The sequence below is a fragment of the Gopherus flavomarginatus genome, chromosome 3 (genome assembly GCF_025201925.1).
Source record: "Gopherus flavomarginatus isolate rGopFla2 chromosome 3, rGopFla2.mat.asm, whole genome shotgun sequence".
Lineage (NCBI taxonomy): Eukaryota > Metazoa > Chordata > Testudines > Testudinidae > Gopherus > Gopherus flavomarginatus.
In genome coordinates, this window is record NC_066619.1 from 202879875 (window position 1) to 202898643 (window position 18769).

At 42.8% G+C, this 18769-nt stretch overlaps 1 protein-coding gene across 1 annotated transcript; it reads right to left on the reverse strand.

Annotated features, from left to right (window-relative positions):
- Window positions 1-10787: 10787 nt before the first annotated feature.
- Window positions 10788-14713, reverse strand: SFRP2 (secreted frizzled related protein 2). The gene is made up of 3 exons (XM_050946631.1): window positions 14050-14713; window positions 12672-12752; window positions 10788-11243 (listed from the first exon to the last, which is right to left on the reverse strand). The coding sequence occupies exons 1-3, from the start codon at window positions 14546-14548 to the stop codon at window positions 10939-10941; spliced, it is 885 nt and encodes a 294-aa protein (XP_050802588.1). The 5' UTR covers window positions 14549-14713; the 3' UTR covers window positions 10788-10938.
- Between the last annotated feature and the right edge of the window lie 4056 nt (window positions 14714-18769).

Here is an 18769-nt window from a genome sequence, read left to right on the forward strand (position 1 = left end):
CATCTCAGTTTTTAAAAAGTGTTGTTAATGCAGTAAGGTTTTTGGATGTGCAGTTGTGCATTATAACTTCTTACGGGACAACTTTTATGGGTACAATAATTGTTTTTTAGAGTTTATTGTACCAGGAGCTTCTCTTCTTCCAACTTTTTTGTTTTTATTTAATAAGTTTGTCTAGTGGTTAGAATTGTTTGTCTACTTGCTCAGTTTCCTCCAGGCTCTGTGACGGACTCGCTTTCTGACCCAATCAAGTACTTAACTACTGTGTGCCTTGGTCAGTCAGTCTGTAAGCTGGAAATAATGGGTAAAATGTGGCCAAAGTCACCTTTGAAAATGGGACTTAGCTCCTGGGCCTAGATCCATAAAGGAGACTTAGGCCTGGTCTACACTGGCGGGAAGGGAGGGGATTGATCTAAGTTATACAACTTCAGCTATGTGAATAGCGTTGCTGAAGTCAGCGTACTTTGATTGATTTACCATAGTGTCTTCACTGCGGTGAGTTGACTGCTGCCGCTCTCCCGTTGACTCTGCCTGCGCCTCTCGTGGCGGTGGAGTACAGGAGTTGATGGGCGAGCGCTCAGGGATCAATTTATCGTGTCTAGACTAGATGTGATAAATCGACCCCTGCTGGATCGATTGCTGCCCACCGATCCAGCGGGTAGTATAGACATACCCTTAGTCTCAGTGTTGCAATGCCTAATATTTTGGCACCCTGCTTCCTAGTGGAAGTTAGGCACTGAGGCTCCCTATACAATTCTTGAGGAGAGTTGGAAGCCTAAGAATGGGATTCACAAACACGAGCATGCTGAGCCAGGAGGCGTCTATGCTAGCCAGTAGGTAATGCCAAGGAGGGATGTTTGGCCTAAGTCATGACCTCAAAAACACTTAAGTGCTTAACTCTGGACTGGAAGTAGGTGTCTCCCTCTGCTTAAGATTCACAGCCATTAAAACCCTCCCCCACCCCCCAGAGTGCCTAACCCTTTCCCCTAACTGAGGAGTAGGTGCCGCTCTTTTACCCAGTAGTTAGAGCACTCAGCCAGGACGCAGGAGACCAGGGTTCAGTTCCCCCCTGCCAGATGTGGAGCAGGGATTTGTACCCAGGCCTCCCATTTCCCAGGAGAGTACCCTGGCAACTGCACTGGCCTCAGGTGAGTCTCTTTCAATCTCTCCTGTGGAAGCTGTTCCACTAGTTATTGGGACAGGGACTTGAAGTTGGATTTCCCGCCCCCCCCCATCATAGATGAGTGCCACTGGGCTGTGGCATCATTCTCGCTCTTCCTTTGGCAGAATATGATCCTTCATCTCTAAGAACAAAAGCCTCTACGACTTGAACTAGGTGAAAATTCCTGTTGCTCTGCTAGCAATAGGTCTCTTATCCTTTCTGTGGTGTTGCCAGTAGAGGGCAACATCACTCATGCACACAAAGCTAGTATAGTCAATGTGATGTAAGCAGAGTCAGGATGAGCTCTACCCTGACATCTGATGGTGAATTATGGCAAGTGTGGAAAAGAATTTCAGGAGCTGATTGTGTTTGCATAGGCACACCCACCCCGCTTGGCATAGCCCACAGCAGCCTGGGATGGTTGCTTTGACAGCTATGGGATCCCCAGTTTCTTTGTTGTTGGGGCAGGAGGAGTGGAGTGTTGTCACCCTGATTGTGTGGATGAGGAACTGTGAAACTGCTTTGTGACAGGGAGTCTCACCATCAATTGTGTGGCGCTCGCTAGACAAGGGAGTGAGCTGCTTGTGTGAGCCAGAAGCACCAATTGCACCACCTGCTCTCTCCACTGTGGAATATCGGAGCTGATTTTTGATTCTCTTAAGAATCTAAGTTACAGGTTACTGAGCTGAACTCACTAAGAGCTGAAATCACTAAAGAGCTGTGCTAACTAATGGGGAGCCTGAAGCTATATTGCAGAGCAGAGCGGTTTGTGGGACGGTTGGAGCTGCCCATGGAGCGAGCAGAGCCGAGCAGTTTGCGGGAACGGCTGGAGTGGATCACAGGTCAGCTGGTGGAGCAGAGCAGCTGGCAGAGCTGAGTGGAGCTGAACAGTTCGTGGGGAAGGTGGAAGCAGAATCCCACGGAGAGGCAGGGCAGTCGGCCCCGGTTCATGTAAGGTGCCCCATTCTACCCAGGCTGGCGCGGGGGGGAAACCCCTGCAGATAGACTCTTGAACTCTGGGGCTGCACTGACCCGGGACAGAGACTTTTGGGTTGCTGGACTCTTGGGACATTTAAGGTATTGGACTTTGGAGCCTTGGGGTGATTTTGGGGTTGCTGGACTCAAGAGCCCAGGGAAAAGGAGACAGCCTAGTTGAGGTGGTTTCCCACTTTAATGCTATGTTGTTTATCTCATGTTATTAAACATTTTCTGCTACACCAAGACTCTGTGCTTGCGAGAGGGGAAATAGTGCCTCTTTGAGGTGCCCAGGTATGTGTGTGTAAGATTTTCCCAGGTCACTGGGTGGGGGCTCGAGCTGGTTTGCCTTATGTTGTAGGGAAGGGACCCCTATGTATTGAACCCGGCCCTTGCTGCTATCAATTCGGCCTGGCAGAAGGGTCACATGATGCTATCAGGTGGCAGAAACAAGCAACAGGAACAAGGGCTTGCCATACTGTTTGCTTCTACTCTATAAGAATTCAGAAAGGAATTGTGCTGCCATGCCTGGAGGCCTCAGTGGGACAACAAACAGCTTTTTCCACACCTCAGAACTTTCAAGCAAGTTGTGGCCTCGCTGCTATCCTGTTCCCCCAGAAATTAAAGAGAAATGAGCAGGATGGCTGAAGGTTTGTAGTGTGGGGCTTTAGGGTGACTGGATGCAACATGGACTTGGTGGGTGCAGAAATGGGTGCAACAGTGGGGCTGAGGGAGGTATAAAACGAAGTGCATGAGGGATGTTACACTGTAATTGTCTGTGTATGTTGCAGAGGCTACATGGTGGTTGTGCAGGATGGGGTCCAATATGTACATGTGTGTGTATAGCTCCTCTCTTCTGCCCCCCCACAGAAAAATTAAATTAAAACATTCCCTTTGCCTTTTTTGTCTTATTTGCAGTGTTGATATTGTGGTGTTAGTCCCAGGATATTAGAGAGACAAGGCGGGTGAGGTAATATCTTTTATTGGACCAACTTCTGTTGGTGAGAGAGACAAGCTTACACAGCGCTCATCTTCAGGTCTTGAGCGATGGTTTTTTGTTTGTTTTTTTTTTCTCTTGAATTATTCATTATATACATGGATTGGCGGGGGGGGTGTAGTTCTGTGGTTTTTGCTAGGGGTGGAGAGGAATTTCATATTAGATTTGTTATACAAATAGGTCAGGAATGGTAGCCAACCATTGTATTTTGTTGAGAGCCAATTTTTTTTTTTCATATGATGTTGCAATAAACCTTTCTGTTGTTTGTTCCACTACTGAGGGCGCCATTAGGTCATTTTTTTCCATTTCTAAAGGATTACAAGTTTGTCACCCAGCCAAGCTATTCTTAACCAAACCTTTTTGGATATGGAAGTCTCATGTACTTCTGAATGTAACCAAAAGGGTTGGCTGTATCATGCAGGCATCTAGAACAGCATAATGTTCAGTTAACTCTTTGTGTGAGTGACTGTAAGCTGGTAAGAGCAACATTTTGCTGGTTTGTCTAGAGCAGCACAACTTGTAGAGCTGGCCTTAGTCATTCAGTGTGCTATATGTACCTTGATATTTGAAATACCTTGTTTATGTAATTACTTTCCCCTGAATAATTAGGGATATATTTAGGATTCCAAAACACACAATGTAGTTAAAGGCTTCAAATGCATCTTTATTGTGATATTGCAAAAACAAAATGTTGTTGAAGCGTGGGCACCAGAAGGACTGCAAAAGAGGGAGGGCCAAGCAACCAAAACGTTTCACTCCCAGAGCCCTGGAGGAAGCACCTCCTCCACCAGACTGATCTTCCTGGAGCCCCTGCCTCCTCCACCCTGCTCCTTACTTTACCCTCCCTGCTGGCAAGCCGACTGTCCTGCTTCCTGGACCCACTAGCACCAAGAGGAGCCTCTGCGAATTTGGCAGCTAGCAGGTGAGGGCCTGGTATGTGGCACGATGCAGAGTGGGATGTGGATACTAGCCAGGCTGCGTCCTGCTCCCTCCCAGCCAGGAACGTGTTCAGATTTAAAAAAATGGGGGACAATGACCTTTGGCCCCCACGGTCTCTGGAGCCTGTGAGTTAAAGCTGTTCATTCAAGAGAAAATACACCATTAAGCACATCTGTGAAAACAAAATAAAACCCTGTAAAAACTGGTTGTGATTTCCAGACTTTAATTTTAAAACACAGTTCTGAGCCTTGGATTATTAAATGGAGACATTCTCCATGACCAGACGAGCACCCAGCCAACCTTATCTTTGCCCCTGGATTTATGTTGGTATTTTAGGTACTGATCCAAACTTCCTTTGAAATTCACTGTTATCTTTCCTTTGACTTTGAGGGAAATTGAGATGTTTTCTTAATGCTAAAAATTTAGATAACCGAGTATACTTCTTTTCTACCATCAAGTTTAGTGGTTCATTACCATATTCCTATTCCTGCTTTAATGTAACATACACATCCTTATGACCTAGAATAAAATACAGTAGTATTCTCACTAATAATATTCGTCTGCTTAGGGGCAAGTGGGATTATTATGTTCAATATGAAAAGGTTACAGTTTGGATATGCTTATGTAATATTGTAACATCAGAGATATCAGAAGGAAAAAATCTAAACCATATTAATGCTATCAGAGCCTCACACAGCAGAGTCTGCCTCCCCTGGAGCTCTGGCAACGATGGCCCTGCCTACCTCAAGAACACTTGTGCCAGTATAGCACTGTTGGTTAGGAGTGTGATTACTTTATTTTATTTTTACAACATTTCTATACCAGCAAAAGCCTCGTTTGGAAGCACTTATACCTGTAAAAGTGTTTTGGGGAACCAGTGTAAACTATACTGGCAAAAGCAATTTCTTTTGCTGGTATAAGCTGTACCTCCAATGAGGCAGTTTATATCATTATTGCTGTACTGGCAAACCCAGAGTAGACAAAAGGGCTCAGTTTCAATTTCCCATTCCCCCAGCGTCTCTCTGTCTCTAACCACAGCCACCTGCAGCCCAGCCACTTGCAGAGAAGAAGCCTGTTACTTTCTGATGATAGACAGTACAAGAGAAAACAGAGAGAGAGGGAGAGATGATGATTAGGTAGTTCTGAATTGTTCAAGTATCTTTTGGTTTTTTTGGACTGTGTAGGATTGTTGTGCATGTTCTCTTTCTTTTTTGTACAAAAACAGTGAGAATGAGGAGAGGATATGTGGTGAGGGGGAAGGAACGAGTAAGTGGTGGAGAGAAGGCAATAGTGAATATAGGTATATGGAATAAATGATGAATGGGGTGGGGGGGGAAGGAGCAGGAATGAGTGAAATGGAAAGAGTAGGTGGAATTAGAGGATATCCAATAAGGAAGAGAATGAGATTGTAAGAGACTTTCGCTGATAAGTTTTAAACTTGAGTTTGGGCACTCACTTTTTCACACATAGGGAAAAATAATCTAGAGGGAACATTAGTCACTATTATGCTTCCAAATGATACAATTGCAACACTGATGTACTACCATGAGCCATTCAGATTACTATGGTCTAGTGGCTAGAGCACAAAAATTGGAGGCAATAGATTTGATTCTTTTCAGAACTCTGTAAATGGCTGCTGTGTGACTTTTTCCTGATCAATAAAATTAGGGTAATTGTAAAGTACTTTGAGAAACTTGGATGAAAACTGTTTAATAAATATCAAGTATTATTATTTTTGATAAATTAGTCCATTGTAGTCAACTGGTATTTTACAAATATTTTATGGGATCTCTGTACTTGACTTCCTAACAATATTCTTAATTAGAAGAGAACAAGAGTGTCTAGAAAATTACTTTTTGCCTTAAAACATATGAAAGTGAATCCCTATTTTATTCTGTTTGCAAATAACTCTGTTATCTAAGTTAGAAACCTAAAAAATCAGATGAGAGAGCTAATTCTAAACAAATGTATATGATGCAATGCTGATCAGAAGCTATAGATCTGCATGGCCTTTAGCTACTTACTTGAATCTCTTTTTACCTGACATAACCAAAGATTCCCAGTTATAGACACAACGATTTCCTGAAATAGATTAAATGGATTTTTTCTGGTAACTTTTGGAGAAGATTGTTCCCAGTTTGAGACCTTATAATGCTAATTTTCCACTGACCTGGATTTTCAGTTGCTGGGTTATACACCCCTGATAATAGGTTTTATAATACAAACACTGACTAAACCTTTCCTTTTTTGGTGAAGTGAATATTATTATTATAGTAACACGTTGCCATTAAAATGGCAAGAACCATAGTTTAAATCAGGGAAATAAATAGGAATTAAGTGACTCGAGTGCTATTCTTGACACTAGTCTAAATCCTACATACTTTACTCATGATAGTAATCCCGCTAATGTCAATGTGACCCTGAGCAAACAGTCCTACTGACTCAATATGACCCTGGGCAAGTGACTTGGTGTTTGCTTGTACTCCCATTGAAGTCAAAGCTATTGTTTTCAAAGGGGAAACATGATGGGGACAATCTAATGGCTATTACATGAGAGCTTAGTATCAGTGAGAAAACAAGGAGTACTCCTAAACTGTGGACTGAATTGATTAGTTGTGGTTGTGCATCTTCACTCAGTGGAGACTGAACCATGGCTGCAAACTTCTCTAAGTGCTTTCCTCTGCTAATCAGCATAATTTCAACCTTGATCTGCTTCTGCCAGCTGTTCTTCATCCATGAGCTGGTTTGGTGTAAGCACTGGATCAGGTTAGTGACAGTGGTCCTATCGTGTTGTGAGGGATAAATAGAGCTGTGTGGCACCTGCTTATTGTTGGGTTTGTACAATGCTGAGTCCATTGTATGAGCCACTTACTTTTTAAGTTTGTCTGCAGATATTCCTGTGAAGGGCCAGTCCTGCACTGTTGACTTCAATGGAAGTATTGAGTATGCAAGGAATGCAGGATGGGGTCCCAGGATCTTAACCTGTTCAAAACAAGCTCCATGCAATAGACAGTAAAAGGTTTAACCTTGTATGCTGCCAGGAAAAATCATTCTGAATACATGAAAGTAATGGGGCTCCTTTTCACATTGAAAAACTGATTATTGCTTGGTATATGCATGTTGTTCTGTGTCAGCAATAAAAGACAGGGAATGATACTGAGTCTAATATTCTCACTGCAGTCATAGGAGTACTGGGTGTTCAGCAACTTTGAGGAATAGGCCCATTCATATCTATATTATTTAAAGATATATATGATAAAATATGACCATGTAATCACATCTCTCTGTAACTGTTTGGAAGAATGGGTGCTAAAATAGCCTCCTAGTTAAGCTCTTAGGTAACCCCAGTGATGTTTTGTTTTTAAAAATCCTATTATGTTTGTTGATATTTCTTGCCTAAGTAAAAGTATTAGTATATAAAAATATATATGAAATAAAAGTACCAGCTTTTTTTTTTACCATTTTAATTATTTCTAAGGCCCTTTATTTTTGGTTTTTACTGAAAATGTCTTGGGTTTTACAAAACCCATTGTTTGTTTTTACTGATTCCCCCCGCCCCTTCCCTACCTGACTCCCTGACCTGAAATGAGAGATGGCACATATCAAGTGGTTCTCTTTCCTTCCAGAGCAGGGTATTGGTCCAGACTCTGGTGGGGAGCGTGTCCCTCCATGTAGAGTCCCTGCCTGATAACACAGTGTGGCTGCCCCGAACAGGGTAGCTGCTAGTGGGTGGCTATTGCTCTGCAGTGGGGCAGTGAGACTGGTAGGATGCCAGGTCCCAGAAGTCAAGACTGCTCAACCACTGCTTCAACAGGTCTATGGGGAGCAGAAGGCACCAGAAACTGCCATGTTGGTGGTTGGCATAGACCTGATCTTCAACTGCTACATCATGGTGATGCAGAGTGGCAACGTTGAGACCATTGCCAATCAGTACAGCAACAGTTGCACGCGTCACCCCCCTGTCCAGTGAATACTGGCCTCCTGCCCCACTAAGAACCCCTTCACTTTGCCCTGCAAGTATCAAGCACCCCACGGGGTATTTCCTAGCCCTCTCCTATCGCTGCCCCTCTGAGTACTGGCTCCAGTGATAGCCCCTACGAATATCTGGGCCCTTCAGCGCTGCCTGAGAGAGGGTTAAAACATGCACCCAGAGAGAAGACCCAGGTCACAGAGCTTGGTCTGCTTCTCCTGCTGGACAAAGCCCCCAGTATTAATCCTTATATTTACCCAGAAAACCATGAAGTTAATTTTTTGCACCAATTTTCACCCATTTTTTAAAAATTTTAGTAACAAAAACTGACAAATTCCTGGGAAATTTTAAATAAAATAAAACCCCAAAATGGAGGACCTTAATTACTCTGCACTAACAGGGATTTTCAGTAGGCCTTTTGGTTCCTTTTATACTTCTTTCAATTGGATGTTTATGAAAATGAACCTTATTTTGATCATTTTAAAACAGATAAGCCATTGTAACTCTCTATTGCTAAAATGCAAAGTTTTCCCCTTGGACAAATTAGAAAAGAGTTGGTCTGAATTTTTGGAAATCTTTGATTAATTCTTAGTGGGTGGGATCTGAGGGGAAGTCAACACTTAAAATGCTGCATCAGCACAGCTATGCTCCTGTAGCATTTTAATGAAGATGCTCTACACCGACGGGAGAGCTCTCTCACGTTGCCTTAGTTAATCCACCTTCCCAAGAGGTGATAGCTGTGTCAGTGGGAGCAGCTCTCCCAGTAACATAGTGCTGTCTATATGGAGGGGAGAGGGGGTAAGTTGGTATAACTATGTTCCTCGGGGTGTGGATTTTTCACAACCCTGAAGGATGTAGTTATATCAGTATAGGTCTGTAGTGTAGACCAGACCTGAGATGCTACTTTCCTTTCCCCTCCCTACCCTCTTTCCTTTCCTTTCCTTGTTCTGTTTCATTTTTCTTTGTTCTTGTCTCATTTTGGGGGGGAGGTGGAATAAAATATACATAAAAAAACAAAACAGCAAAGTCTTCCTAGGAGACATGGTGAAACCATAAATGGCCACCCAAAGGACCAGCAAAAAACCCTGCTAATCTTAGAGTGGCATTTTAAAGTCCTACAGAAATGTCTTAGAACTGATATGGTTGGATCTTTAAGTTTGTTTGAAGTCCTGTTAATTGAAGTAAGGGTATGTCTACATCTACAATTTTGCAGCGCTGGTTGTTACAGCTGTATTAGTACAGCTGTATAGGGCCAGCGCTGCAGAGTGGCCACACTTACAGCAACCAGCGCTGCAAGTGGTGTTAGATGTGGCCACACTGCAGCGCTGTTGGGCGGCTTGCAGGGGGGTTCAGGGAACGCGAGAGCAAACCGCGGGGAAGGAGACCTGCTTGCAGGGAGGTTCGGGGAACGCGAGAGCAAACCACGGGGAAGCAGGTCTCCTTCCCCGCGGTGTGCTCTCGCGTTCCCCGAACCCCCCTGCAAGCAGGTCTCCTTCCCCGCGGTTTGCTCCGGTGTTCCCCGAACCCCCCTGCAAACCGCGGGGAAGGAGACCTGCTTGCGGGGGAGTTCGGGGAACGCGAGAGCACACCGCGGGGAAGGAGACCTGCTTGCGGGGGTGTTCGGGGAACGCGAGAGCAAACCGCGGGGAAGGATACCTGCTTGATTACCAGAGAGGCTTCCTCAGGTATGCTGGGATACCTGCTTATTCCACAGAGGTCAAGAAAAACGCTGGTGAGTGTCTACAACTGATGACCAGCGCTGGATCACCAGCGCTGGATCCTCTACACTGAGGTTCGACCGGGTGTACGGCCCGCGCTGCAAACAGGGAGTTGCAGCGCTGGTAATGCCCTGCAGATGTGTACACCTCCTAAGTTGCAGCGCTGTAACCCCCTCACCAGCGCTGCAACTTTGTGGTGTAGACAAGGCCTAAGAGTCCACCCATATGGATCCAATCACAGGATTGGGCTCTCTCACTTATTGGAGTTGGAGACTTTGGTGCAAGTTTTGCTGTATTATAACAAAAACCCATTTGTGATGATGATTCTCAATTCTCTCATTTTCAAAACTCATTGAAATAACTCGCCCCTCCTGCCCCCCAAAGGAAGACAATTGGTAAACTGTGATGTACTGTTTATATACAATAATATGTTTATCTGGAATATTTACAGGATTGGTTAAAGCAATATTTTACAACTCTTTCAGGTTAATCGTTAGGTATATTACAGTTAGGCTACAAATGATAAAATTTGCAAAGTTTAAAAAAAGTTAAAAGCTGTATTCAGATCAGTCTACAAAACTTTTTTTGGGGGGGGCCCAAGGGTCAGATTTGTAGAAAAAATGTGCACATGGTTAACTTCTATTGATGCATATGTACCTCATGCAGCAGTTGTAATGGTATCCTCTATAGTGTTAAAAATAGATGGCATGCCATTTCATACATGGACAAAATCAGACCCCATTTACAAGGCCAACAAAAGGCAGAAATGTTTGTTGCTATTTCTGAGTGGTATCAGAGCAAAACACATATGCGTGTATAGAGAAAAGTGGTGATATCAATTGACCAGCTTTCCCAACGTGAAGGAAAAAGAAAAATTGAGAACAATGTCACATTGCACTTATGCAAAAACCAAACCAAAACAAAAACTAGCTTTAAGCAAGATATTTAATACTTCACAAAAATATTCATGATTTTTATTACAGTTTTAATATATTTACAAAATTTGAAGGGGAGGGTTTTCCTCTCCTCTTCGTTTTAAACAAACAGCCATCGTCTCCCATGCCTGCTATATCTTGTGGTTCAGAAAGGCTGAAACAAGAAGATGCAAGAGGCTTGAAGAGCTCAGAACTGGGGCAGCTGGTGTAAGTGACTAGGATGAAAGTGACTAGAGTAGAAGTGATTAGCATTGCAGTTTGCGGATGCTGCGGGAGAATCGTTTGAACGCCCGCTGCCCTTTCTGCCACCGCTTCACGGAGGTGATCACCAGCTCCCCGGCCTGCCTTTGTCCCATCACTAAATAGGGTGCATTTATGTCATTCATCTCATCACAGGTACACTGCAGGCCTCCTTTGAGCCAGAGCACTGTCTTCCTCAGCTCCCTTTCTGTCACCCCATTCAGCTTGTAGATGGTTTTGCTCTTTGTTTCGGGGGTGATCTTGGTGTCCCCATTGATGTATGTGATCTCCTTCACTTTTATCTTCAGGGCTAATAGGGAGAGGGGGAGGGAGAAGTGGGATGAGAGAGATTGAGTGATTTTTTTTTCCCCTCCATTAGTGCACATAAAGGGGACCTGGGGAGGGAGGTCTTCTATTGCTAATTAAACTGTCACGGGCTGACAGAATGGGCAGCAGGTGGCTCATTTTCTAAAGCCACTAAGTGCATGCAAGTCATCTCAGTTTGAATCAGCCTTAAGATTTTTTTCTTCTTCTTTTCTAAATGCATCATTTCTCTAGTTTTCTTAACATTTGCAAACACAGAGAGGGCACATTTTGTACATTAAATATGCACTAGTTTTTAACCCAGCATTAGACATTCTTATGGACACCCTGGAATTTGAAAAGGAGGGAGGGGGAAGAATCTAAATCTAATTTGAAATCTGATCTTTTCTGTGGTTAAAAACTTTAAACTTAATTGATTAATCTGGAGAGGATTTTTAGGTAAACCTGTAAGGAAATGATATTTCACATGTATTGCTGTTTGAAAGAATAGATCACATGGAAGGAGAACTGACCTAACAGCTGCATTTGATTTGATAAAATAACGAGGAGAGGGAAATACAAGGCTCTTTAAGGACTTACACAACATGTTTAGCTCTGTGGTATTCAGATAAAACCTTTTAGGCATTGTTTGCCAGTCCAAAGCGAGGATAAATAGAGGCTATATGAATACATTGTCCTCATAATGGCTTTGTTTCTGAGGACACATTTGAATTACTTCAGATGTTTACAGTATATGTCCACCTGGAATCATAGATACTGACCTATTATAATAGTCTCTTGAAATAAGCATGCTCCAGTTTGTACAGTTCCCAATTCTCCTTGTTAAAGGGGCTTTCCTGTCCTCTTCTAATCCAGAATGTTAATGTTTTGTATATATACATAAATTTCCACACACCACCTTCTCTGTGAAATCGTATGTAGAGGCTCATTAAAAATCTGTAAAGAAAGTCTTTACAAATGTTTGAGACAGGGTTTTGGATCTCTCTTCTGCACCCCTATATGAAATCCTTCCTCCACTTTTTCCCATGGACAGAATTTTGGACTACCGATTGCTTTTGTTCATTGTACTACTCCACTTGCCTGACTCCACTATATAAACGAATATTAAACAGCTTTATTGTTGGCGATTTTGTTGGTTTTTGAGATGAGGAGGAAATTGCAAACAGAAATCTGACTTTGCTAGAACTTAAAAACACTTTTTCCACTCTGAGGACTAGGATTTGCATGATTGAAGTCTTCTGACACAGTATCTTAGAAGGATTGACTTTAGTTTGATTTGCAGACAAGGCTAAATCCTGACTGTAGTCCTTACTCTGACAGAAATCCCATTGCCTCCTATGGGAGTTTAACCTGATCAGTACAGGAGCGGACCCCAGTCCTGGAATTCTAACCAGGGGGCTCTTTTTTTACTTACCAAAGTCATTTTTGCAAAGGTTTTCCACGATGTCGTTGTCATCTTCGTTCTTGTTTTTGCAGGCATCACAGACCTTTGGTGCTGGAAATGTAAGAAGCAGCTTTCAGCAGGTTTGGTTAAAAAAGAACAGCAGGTGGCGTTTGGGAACATTGAAGCGAATTGAGATTTTCTACCAACTGGTATCTGCCCTTTGTAGAATTCGCACAGCTGCCTTTAACTAAGTTCTGACTTACCTTTCATTTCCCAGATGACCCCAGAACTGATCGCACACAGATTGCTTCGTTAACATAACCCCTCTAAACGAACTCTTTTCGTTTTTTTAGCTTTAAGAAAAGAGGGATTTTCATTAAAACAGGAATGAACTGTGAAGTGTGCGTATTCTTTCAGCTATCATAATAATATAGATCGCATTCTGGTCAACGTCCTCCTTTTTCAAAAAGGAGAGGAAGATTTGTGAAATGCACAGTAGCAAAGAGCCAGGGCATCAAAGTAAAAATCACAAAACCACCAAAGTTCCCACTAAAAGCGATAGGAATAAAAGCATTTCTACCGCTTTGGTTTGTTTATCGCTTGGGTTGGGAAAATCTTGGAAAAATGGAAAACATTTCCAGTGAATTACCCATCTAACCTCAAGAGGATTGGAAAGTCACGCTGCATCATCTCAGAAAAGATTGCTAAGCAACTTTGCAATTGACTTCAGATCTGCCTAGAATGAAGCAGGGGCTTGAAAAGACGTTCCTGTTGAATCCCCTGGAAAGGATGAAGGAGCCCCCTTTCCCTCCCACGAGGAACAAAAATCAAGGCAGGCATATTGGGGGCGGGGGCTGGGTTGTGAAAGAGTATCAAGCGCATGAGGTTCCCTTTCTATAGCAACTCCCTCTCACCCACCCACCCCTTTTATAACTAGGGAAATTCTCCTTTTGCATGATATTCTCCACCTAATTAAAACCAGCCCCCACATAAAAAGCGGGTACCAGTGGAAGAGGCTTCCTTCATTCGTAATAACTGTCGATTCATGGACTTTTCACGTGTGAAATTGCTTTGCTGATCACTCCAAAACCTTGACATTTTTTCAGTTCCATTATCTCGCGCGCTCTCTTTAGCAGCCCTACAACAAACTAACATGGTAAATAAAGGTGTAAAACAACCTTCTGTAATTCTTAACTTTGGCCACTGTTTAAAACCTGTTCACAGCAGGAAACGATTTATTTTCGGCTGCTTTAAAAGTCATTATGACTCCATAGCCCCTGGTATGTGTTGCAGAGTCTAGGGGATGCTCTGGTTCTTGAGCCATTACAATATGCAGGGAAACCCATTAACCCTTCATTGAAATAATAATGCCCAAGATCGCAGGAAGCTGAAGCAGAATCATTCTTACCTTCTCTGGCGGTAGGGAGGACGTGGTCGCCGCTAGCCGGGGGGATGCATAGGTCGTTGTCCTGGGGGAAGCGGCTGCAATCCAGCATATCAGGCCAGGGGAAGCCGAAGGCAGACATAACTGGGGCGCAACTGTCCTTCACCTGCTCACAGAGCGAATGGCAAGGCTGAATGGTCTCATCCAGGTCATCAATGCAGACGGGCGCGAAGAGCGAGCACAGGAACTTTCTGGTGTCCGGGTGGCATTGCTTCTGAACTAGAGGGATCCAGGCTCCAGCCTGCTCCAGAACCTCCTGGATAGTTTCATGCCCTAGCAGATTGGGCAGCCTCATGTTTGGGTACTCGATACCGCGGCACAACAACAGGGAGGCGGGGATAGGTTTGCAGTTGGACCTCTTGTATGAGAACTCGGGCTGTCCAAAAATAAAGAGCCCTTTGACGGACCCTATGCAGTGGGAGGCGATACAAATCAGAAACAGAGACCAGTATCCCTGGTACATGGTTGGTGACTCACACTGTAAAACGGGGGTGAAAAAAACGCCCCAGGCGAGGCTTCCAGTTTCTTACAAAGGCAGAAAACAGGCTGTAGCCCAGAGAGAGAGAAAAACTCTCAGCTTCCCTTAGGCTACATGCAGCTTTCCAGGAGGCTCGAGCTCTGACTGTTAGACAGGGGTGGACAAACTGATCAAGATGTTGGGCAAACAAGAGTTTTCTGGATTTTTTTATGCAAATTGAAGGGGCTGGGAGGAGCCTTCTGACAATAATCCGAAAAGGATTGGTCACTACTTTCTTGGTCTGGTTTTCCTTAGGGGATTCGCTTTTGGCAGGCAATCCTTAAAAGAAATGTTACAATGCGCGTTAAAAAAAAAAACCCTCTGAACAAAGAGCACAAAAGACTTAGGAGCTCATTGTTCAGGCAAATAAAGAGAGCTGCTTTAAGGTTGTGGCTTAGTTTTAAAGGTGAGCTTTGCAGTTAATAAAGCTATTGCAAATAGACCTCTTCCTCTTCCCCTTCAATTGAAGATGCTCGTCTGTTTCCTACTAGTCTCCTTTACTCAATTACCACGCTGGGCTGGTGCTTCCTTCTCTAGCGGAACGCATCAGGAGAGACTTGTTTGTTTTCCGTGAGTTTGACCCCAGCTGAGTCTCTTCACCTCTGACCTGTTTCTAATTCATTCGAATTTGTTGCAAGAGGGGTATTTTTTTTTTAAACTGGCATTAGAACTGGATTCGCAGCACTGCACCGAAGTGTAGCTATTTCACAGCCTTTACTTCCCACGGACCTTATTTTAAGAAGTCTGGTGATTAACACACACACACACACACACATCTTAAGGATTTTTTTCCCTGATGCTTGTTTCAGTAAAGAAAAAAAATCAGCTTTAATTGTGTATATGGGGTATAAAAACCACAGTGAAAAATATTAGCTCAGAGACTAATTAATGGCTAACCTGTCTGCAATTCTCATAGCAAAGTGGGTAAAAGCTGCCGCTAGCTCAGCAGTTTGACTGTACTGCATTAACTGGCTCCATAGGATTTCAATCTTCTTTTAATCGCAGTGTAAATAATGAATCTTTACTCATTAGTATCACAGAAAATACTTTTGCATGCTATTTTTGTGCCTTATAGTAATTATTTATTGCTCAAATTTACACATTTATAAGCACCCAAAGCCTCTCTACCCCCATCCAATCTAATGTGCAAATATTAAACAATTAAAATTTAAAAAAAAATGTGGCTCAATAGTTGCCAGGATTCAGGGGAAAAAGACAAAATTAAATTAATTATACCCGTTCCCACCATATAGTAAGAAAAATCAACTCCTTTTCAAGAGAAAGTACAGAAGAAAACAAATGAGATGAACGATGAGAATCAGTGAATGCTTAGTGATCATTATGCAGTGAGGTGTTCCCCTAAAAATGGATGTAATAGTGCAGATCAGTTCTGAGCTAGGCACCGGGAGCAGTGCCCCTGGTGCTGTGATAAAGTACTGCATAACTGGTGGTTCTCTATCCTTTTCTTCTTGCCCAAGTGAAACCATAGGAAAATTTTGCTGCTGAGGCTGTGACTTCATGAGCTCCCCTTGCCTTCTCCCCTCCAACCATAAGAGATCAGTTCTGTTCATTGCATGACATGCAGATAGAAGTGGTGAGTGGGAAGAAGGTGTGGTGGTCTTTTACCTTCCTGATAGGGAGGCCTCTTTGAATCTGAAAAACCTACTAGGCTGTCATATGTCTATGTAACTGATCCATACTCTAAAGAAGGTTTTTCCTTACTGAATCTTTCTTCTAATTAATGCAGAGGGAGCAATCTGAGTCTGGAAATACATAGTTCAAAACTGGGAGAGAATGCTTATAATTTCAGACCTCCTTTCAACCCCTGCCCTCTAATCAGGCTGTTCAGTTTGCACTTACCTGCGACTAGTAAGGGCAGAGAGTACCCTCCTTCCTCTTTCAGTGGAGAGAGAGCACATTACAGTTAGTGAGAATTTTGCCATTGACTTCAGAATCAAGCCTGGAGGTTCACACCCTTTTGTGCTGTCCCCACCTCACTGTTGCATTTCATCAATGAGAAACTGGGACCTCAGTCTTTTGCCCAGTTGCAAGACTTAGATTGTCTTTGAAATAGTATCTCTAAAAACTTTGCTGAGGGTAAACAATTAATTGTTCTACAGGGAGAACAAAATGTATGTATATCGCTTTCTAACCATCTGTCTTCATCTAGAAACCTATTTACAGGATTCGATATTGCATTGATTTACAAGGGCAAAAACCAATGGAGAAGGCATTGGGATCCCATTCACAACACAGCTTCTGTGTTATTTGCAATTGCAAACCTCTGAGATTTAGTAAAATTATTTATGACAACATTGCTATTTGAAGGTACCATTAAATATCTCCTTATAGATGTGGTACTAGATGCTTGACTTGGAAATCATGATTTTGGCAAATTATGAATATATTTTGTAATGCATATACATTTAGCTAGCTGACTAAGGTTTCAGAAACCTTGGGGGTCATTTTCTTTGTTCATGTTTTGTTAAGCAGAGTGCAAGTAGAATATCTGTAAGGGTGTATTTTACCATTGTGCATTAGTCACCGTGTAACTGAACATGAACCAAGAAGTCACCTTTTGTATACGTTATCTGACCAGGTACTTGACAAAACAGATTTTCCAATGCATCAGTCAATTTGTAGAAGTCACTGGGAGTTCCGGGTGCTCAGGGACTGCAGGCTGGGCCATACTCCTACAGTGTCTCACTATTGTATCCCCCTCGCAGAATATGGGAGTTGCCATACTGGGTCAGACCCATGGTCCAGTCTAGTCCAGTGGCCAGTTTCTGAATATGGCCACACCAGTCCTGTCAGAGGAAGGTGCAAGAAACCTCACAATAGGAAGTTATGGAATAACAACAGGGAAAGTTTCTTCCTCACTCCTTATTGGTTTATATCCTGCAATGTGAAGGTTTATATCCTTTCTGAAATGTTTTCTTTAAAAAAGCTATTCTATAACTTTAGATATTCTTGTTATCAGTATTACTATCTATCCTTTTTTGAACTCTGCTAAGCTTTTGGCCTCAATAGCATTCTGTGTGGCAATGCGTTCTTCAGACTAATTGTGGTATCTGGATTGAAGGCTTTTTGTCTAGGCTCTTAGAGAGCAATATAAGATATTTCAGATTCTTTTGTTTCCACAAGATATGTAATTTCAGGGCCCTGTCCTGCTCCCACTGGAGTCAATAGCAAAACTGGGAGAGTAGGGTCTAACACTACATTTGAGTAGCTCTACTGACCTCTGATTAATTTGTGTAGTTTTATAATTTAGAGGGCTTCATTTGCCATTGCCTACCATCTTGGGTTGTCATTTACACTTGTGCAAAGTGGATCTGAAACATGACCAAACCATAATTCTCCTCTCATGTGCCCTCTTTTCATAGGTGCAGGCTGTGTAGTCAGTCATTTGCAAGACAGTGGGGAATGAAGCTCAGAGACTGTAGGTCAAGAGGAGGAGCTGTTTCCTAACAGAGGATAAAATTGTAGGAGAAGATCCTCCAGTCATTGAGGTCAATGAGATTTTTGCCATTCGCTTCAATAGGGGAAGGATGGGGACCATACTGTGCTTTTCAAGGATTAGAGCCTTGACTTTAGATGAGACTTGATAATAGAATAGCATTTTAAAACCAGACTTGGAGAACCAGTCTCCTGTAAATGTGAGATGACATTTTAAAACCCCAGTACCAAGCAATATTTATGTTCCTCATTCTGATCCTTTTAATAGAAAATGTTAAGGTGCTTTAGATTGAAAGTTTGAGGATTGGTCCTTGTGATTGTAAACTCTGATATTACTTTCCTAAACTGCAGGCTTGAATGCCTGTATTCTCTATCATTACTCTTGCACATCAGAAAGCTTTGCTGAAACCGGAAACTTGTGAATTAGCTCTGGGTCAAGATATTTTGATATGAAATATTCTCTCTGAGTGACACACAAATTGCAAGATGAGTTTTACAGGTGTGTCTGTGGGTGTTTGTGTGTATGTGAGTGTTTATGAGAAAGAGAGCGAGCAAGACAGAGAGAGACAAAGAGTGAGAGGTTGCTGTTTAAAATAGTCTAGGAGAATGAGAACTTTGTTTAGAAATAGACTGACTAGGAGTTAAGTCATGGGGGCCTGCTCTCTGAGATGCTTGTCCTTTTTGCAGAGATACCTAGGAAGTTTGACATAT